The sequence below is a fragment of the Agrilus planipennis genome, unplaced genomic scaffold (assembly GCF_000699045.2).
Source record: "Agrilus planipennis isolate EAB-ADULT unplaced genomic scaffold, Apla_2.0 scaffold420, whole genome shotgun sequence".
In the NCBI taxonomy this organism is placed as follows: Eukaryota; Metazoa; Arthropoda; class Insecta; order Coleoptera; family Buprestidae; genus Agrilus; species Agrilus planipennis.
The window spans coordinates 22,660-29,072 of record NW_020439111.1 but is presented as its reverse complement, the minus strand read 5'-3'; the positions used below and the strand labels follow the sequence as shown (position 1 = coordinate 29,072).

The window sequence follows — 6,413 nt, the reverse complement described above, 5'->3', positions numbered from 1 at the left end:
ATCCAAAAATTACTATTCCTTTTAATTTATGTTCATTCATTAGTTTATTTTTTTTTTTAATGTTATGCATCTGCTGAAAGTTAGGGTGTGGTTCCTTAAGGTTGTCTTGACTCTTACTAATTTTGTACCTAAAAGAATTGAAAAAAAAAAAAANTTTATATTTATTTTTTACTATCTTTTTTAAACCTTATATACCTCTTGAAGATTAATCGTAAACTATGCTTAGTTTAGGTCACCCTGATTTGAAATAATAATTACAATTAATATGTTAGGTTGAGTTGTTGGGATATATGACCTATCGGTTTCAGGTAAATCCCGGTATAAAACTATCACGAAAAAATAATGTGATACCTTTATCGCTACATGTAATTTATTATGATTACTCATTTCTAGACCTTTTATTCCTATTTTTTTATAAGAAAACGATCGTCAAAAGTTACGGTTGCCACTAGTTGGGTGGAAAACCAGCCCGGTCAGTTTTTCATTAAGAAGGCCCAGTAAAAAGAAACTGTTTTCTTACCATTTTCCAGGCAATAGCTAGTTATCGAATTCAGAAAAGCTGCTAGAAATAACAAATCAAAACATGATCTGCCATCTGTTGATGAATAATGAAATTTATTACTTACTTATTCTACAGGATAATAGTTTGATGGGCCTATTTGTATGCTTATTGTGGATTCAGGCAGAATTTAATACGTTTCTTGTGGGTTCTTGCTTGCTATTTCGTAATGCTATTAAATATGTGCAACAATAATAGCGAATAGATTGACAAAACGTTGTTACTAACTAAAGTTTAATCTTAACGCATTTCTTTTAAATATAAATCATACTAGTGAAAAAATGATTTTAGTAAAATGTGAGATCCCCATAAATCACCCCCAGGTTCGGTTTTTGGGTTAACAAAAAGGTGACAACCCTATCATCAATATACTGATAAAATTATATTGTAGAGAATGTAAAAGTAAGAACCACATAAACCGCAATTTCGCAGATAACGAATAAAAAATGGGTTTCCTCAGTGTATCGTTGTTTCAACCATGTCCAACTTGATGTGATTTTTGTAAAAAACCGATACTCGCATGAACATAAAAACGTGAAACAAAGTAAAAACGTTAAGTACGAGAAATGGTCTTAAAATGTCTAAGTAAAGTAAAGCGAGACGCCGCAGGATGACAGCAGCCCATACTTTTAATAAGCAACATAAATTTTACAAACCTACAGAAAAATGATTTTATTAACTGAATTAGTACCTATTATCAAATTGTTTAAATACCAAGTAATATAATTATAAAATTGTTACAATAAACTCTGGTTCGAGATCAATGCATCAAAAACTACATGATTATAAATAAATTAGTGTATAATTTTATTATTAGGTTTGTTTATCGGCAGTAGTAAAAACAGATAAAAACACTTATTTGCGAATACCTTTTGAAGTGGCTTTCAACTATAATAAAGAGTAGTGAAAGATCGTAGACCTGTGCAGTGTACAGTCCCTAGTTGCCTACAAATCACGAATTCGGTTTTCTTTTACTTTAAGTTACTGGTAAACTATTAACTATGAGGAAAGAGGGCAATTTTCAAATATTAATTAAAAAAAGGACGCAATTTATTCCAGTGATGCTAGGTACGTTTAATAATCATTTACAAAATAACAGTTTTTTGATTTTATTGTATATTCAATAATTAATTATAATAGGTACTTCGAATCCTATAAAAAGTATGCAGTAAAAAGGAAATTTATAATAATTACAATAATGTTTTCAAATTTTCTGTAACGTAAAACATGTTTTCGGGCATCATCAAAAGGTAAAATTTTATCACTGTCAATATTAAATAAGTACTTTTTGTGTTTTTTAGCATGTATTTGCGCAATATCAGATGGCATGCAATACGCTTGGACGGCTCCTTCGATTCCTATTTTGGAGTCAGAAGAAAGCCCTGTAGAAGTAGATTCAGACGACGAAATATGGTTAGAAAATATTTATAACTTCGGCGGATTGGCTGGCTTGGCTGTAACTATATGGTTTGTGAACAGATTTGGAAGAAAAAAGTCTATTCTTTTTGCTGCCGTACAACATGCTATCGCCTGGATTATGATAGCACTTGCTAAGGATAAGGCAGTTATCTATGTAGCAAGATTTATATCAGGATTAGCCGGAGACGTTTCCTTTGTGTCAATACCGATGTATATAGCAGAAGTTGCCGACAAACAAATTCGCGGCTTTTTAGGAACCTTCATCTTCATCAACATGATGATCGGAGTATTGGTATTATATTGCGTAGCTCCTTATACCACTATTGCCAACTGTTCCTATGTTGGTTTATCAATTGTTTTATTTCAAATATGTACTTTTATTTGGATGCCTGAAACTCCGTATTATTATCTGATAAATGGAAAACAGTACAAAGCCCTAAAGTCATTGCAGTGGATACGAAATACGAAAGATGTGAAAGATGAACTGGAAGACATCTCCAAAGCAGTAAAAAGACAGCAGTCTGAAGAGGGACGTGTAAAAGACTTGTTTACGGTGAAAAGTAATCTACGTTGTGTTATTATCATGACGGTCCTTAACGCCGCACAGCAGTTTAGTAGTTTCAGTGTACTGTTAATGAACATGCATACAATTTTAGAAGATTCCGCATCATTTCTTTCAAATAATATCGCATCAATAATTGCCGCAGCGTTGATGCTGGTTGCTTGTATTTCTGCTTCGCTAATAATAGATAAATTTGGACGGAAAAGACTGTTGATAATTTCCAGTTCCACTACTTCAATAGCGCTAGGTATTTTAGCGACATACTTTGCAATCAAAAACTCGGGATATGCAATTGAATACAGTTATGGTTGGGTCCCGTTAGCTTCAGTTATCATGTACTCTTTCACTTTTAAAGTGGGGCTGGGACTAGTTCCCATTGTAATGACTGGAGAATTGTTTCCAACAAATATTAAAGCAATGGGAATGACTTTAGCGGATGCTATGTATGTTGGGTTTTCGATTATTTCAATTTACATTTTTATGACCACGAGATATTGGCTTGGAATGCATGTTCCCTTCTATATATTTTCTGGATCATGCATATTAACAACTTTCTTCACTTTATGGTATATTCCAGAGACCAAAGGAAAGACTCTTGAAGAAATTCAACTGATGTTGAGGGGAATTGATAATTAGTGGTTAGTAATTAGCGATTCTTTTAAAGATCTCCATGTGATTATTTTTATATTGTATATTGATTTATAAAAGATGATATTAATATGTTAGGTTGAGTTGTTGGGATATATGACCTATCGGTTTCAGGTAAATCCCGGTATAAAACTATCACGAAAAAATAATGTGATACCTTTATCGCTACATGTAATTTATTATGATTACTCATTTCTAGACCTTTTATTCCTATTTTTTTATAAGAAAACGATCGTCAAAAGTTACGGTTGCCACTAGTTGGGTGGAAAACCAGCCCGGTCAGTTTTTCATTAAGAAGGCCCAGTAAAAAGAAACTGTTTTCTTACCATTTTCCAGGCAATAGCTAGTTATCGAATTCAGAAAAGCTGCTAGAAATAACAAATCAAAACATGATCTGCCATCTGTTGATGAATAATGAAATTTATTACTTACTTATTCTACAGGATAATAGTTTGATGGGCCTATTTGTATGCTTATTGTGGATTCAGGCAGAATTTAATACGTTTCTTGTGGGTTCTTGCTTGCTATTTCGTAATGCTATTAAATATGTGCAACAATAATAGCGAATAGATTGACAAAACGTTGTTACTAACTAAAGTTTAATCTTAACGCATTTCTTTTAAATATAAANTTTTTTTTAATTATTTTTGTCGGATGCTAATCTATAAAGTGGTCGTTTTCTCCTTTAACTGCCTGTTGTTCTTTAGACAAACTAAGTACCACTCTTCTATCTCTGTAACTCATCCCTACATTTTTATGTATATTTAACATCTTATCCCATTTAACATTGTCAAAAGCCTTTTCTAAATCTACAAATCCTATGTACGCACTCTTTCCTTTTTCTATCGTTTTCTCTATTGTTAGTCATAAAGCTAGAATGACCTCCCGCTATTTGAATTGATTATCTGGTAATAGTTCTTCCGCCCTTTTTTGCATCCTCTTCTATACAATATTATATAGATATAAAAGAAATTATGAGTGCTGTCGACAGAGGGCGAAGTAGTATTACGTAGTTAATATCAGCAACGATGTGTTGCATACCCATTTACAAACAATTCCTTTAAATTTAATTTTTCAAACAATTTTTAGCACAAAGAAAATGATTAAACAAATTGTTCACAAAAGTGAATTTCGACCACTCGAAGCAATGGTGTTAACAGTTTCGATCTCACAGTGACTGATAAGGGGGAAGAACTAGTTCTAGTTAAGATTTTTGAAGCATAGTACATCCAGCAATTAATATTAATAATACAAATAGTAGTCATTAAGTAGTATTCTCTAAAACTCAAAACCATAAAATTGTAAATCGTTTATAAAATAGATATAATGCAAATATTATATTTTTATTTTACACCGTTTGTAACATAATTTCAAAAAACATAAGAAACTTAACAACAAATAAGTATTTCTTAATCTACGAATAAAAGAATGTTCCCATTGGTCACTTATCTCATCTAGATGTAGACTTACCAGATCTTTATCACATTTTACTGAATAATAATTGTAATAATTCATAATAAAGTCAAAAAGATTCAGACAGACAATGACTAAAAGATAATTAAAAAGGTAATTAGTATCTTCTAATATAAATTACACGTATTATAGTCATCATAGAAGTTTTAATAAAATTAATCCATTTCTAACCAACACGTGAATTATATAATGTTAAATAAAGATGTTTATATTAAAATTCGATTAGATACGGGTATCTATTATAGATAACTTAAAAAAAATCAAATACACCACAAATGTGAATTTTAATTACATTGTTTAGCACTTAAAATTTTACTATCGTGCATTATAATTGTTATAAATCTGCAGTAAATTTTAATTTGTCCACACATACAAAAATTTTGTTGTTTCCACATTAAATTTTATAACGGATATATTTTAATTACTATCTAATTCTTATTACGGACGCATTTCCAAAAAAGAACCATCGATGAAATCCAGACGCCCTAATATAGATATTAAACAGTGAGAACGTTTGTTACCCTTTTATACCACAACAACAACAACTTTGACTTTATGAAATTTTCGACATCGACATTGTCCATCATCTGTCTATCGCACTACTAAAAATACGCCAGTGTGGAAGCGTTAACTTAAGTAAATGTATTTCTTAGTGAAACGCAACAATTGCCGCCTATATAGCTACGTTTTTGGAGTGCTGCTCTCATGGGAAAGCATCAATTTAAAACAGTGGATTTCAAATACGCTCAACTGTAGCGCTTCAGAAGCGCTACAAAAGGTAGCCCGTGTGAAAAAGCTCTAAGTATCTATTATTTAAAAGCAGGTGCATCTGTCTATGACGATATAAAAAATCAATACATAACTAATTGTAACAGAGATCGAAATCACGATTCGCGTCTGACGGTTTCGACAGAGACTATCATAAACTTTTTATTCTATTTGGTTACGTGACTTGCCACGCAGGGTTAGCTACATCGTGGATTCAGTTCGACAGGTCGATATCATTATGGACATTGTTGAACATTTTTGAATTCCTCTAAAGGTTGCAATATATACTACAGATAACGTTTACCACGATGGTTTACAGTAATTCACTTGGATAATTGTAGTCATCATCATCATAAGGTCATCACTCCTAAGACTGGTTGGACACGTACCTCCACTCTTTCCTATCCTGAGCTAATCTTCGCATTTCCCCAATACTAGAGCAACCCACATCCTTAATTATTTGCGAACAGTAATTTAACCTAGGTCTACCTCTACCCCTTTTGACTTCTGTTTCTGCCTCTTATATGTCTCTGACTAGACCTTCATGTCTACCAACCTATCTCGCCTATTTTTGATTGACTTCCATAGAGTCCTCTGTTCTCCTATTCTTTCTAATACCTCTTCATTTCTAACCTTTAGTACCCACGTTATCCTCATCATTCGCCTGTAACACCACATTTCGAAAGCTTCTAACCTTTTCTTTTCTTTGTAGTCAGTCAAAATAGAATTAATTTTGGAAAGTGCATACATAGTTTACTTTTGCTGAATTGCTTAATGATTATTATTGTTATCAAATGGTTATAGTATCCGAAATGGTCCGCTACGTTGTTTCATACCGGCAGCCTAAATGTGATGTTTCTGATTAGTGCATGTCCAATTTTAAATGTTTAATCTTTCGGATTAGGCACAGGATATGCACCCAGTCGTGTCCAACAAATTTTCTGCTGCAAAATGTCAAATAACTAAAAAACCAAAGAAATCACG

General features: G+C 32.2%; 1 protein-coding gene across 1 annotated transcript; it reads left to right on the top strand.

Annotated features, from left to right (window-relative positions):
• Positions 1-1,458: 1,458 nt before the first annotated feature.
• Positions 1,459-3,251, top strand: LOC108743096 (facilitated trehalose transporter Tret1-like). The gene is made up of 2 exons (XM_018478523.1): positions 1,459-1,627; positions 1,861-3,251. The coding sequence occupies exons 1-2, from the start codon at positions 1,561-1,563 to the stop codon at positions 3,174-3,176; spliced, it is 1,383 nt and encodes a 460-aa protein (XP_018334025.1). The 5' UTR covers positions 1,459-1,560; the 3' UTR covers positions 3,177-3,251.
• Positions 3,252-6,413: the final 3,162 nt, after the last annotated feature.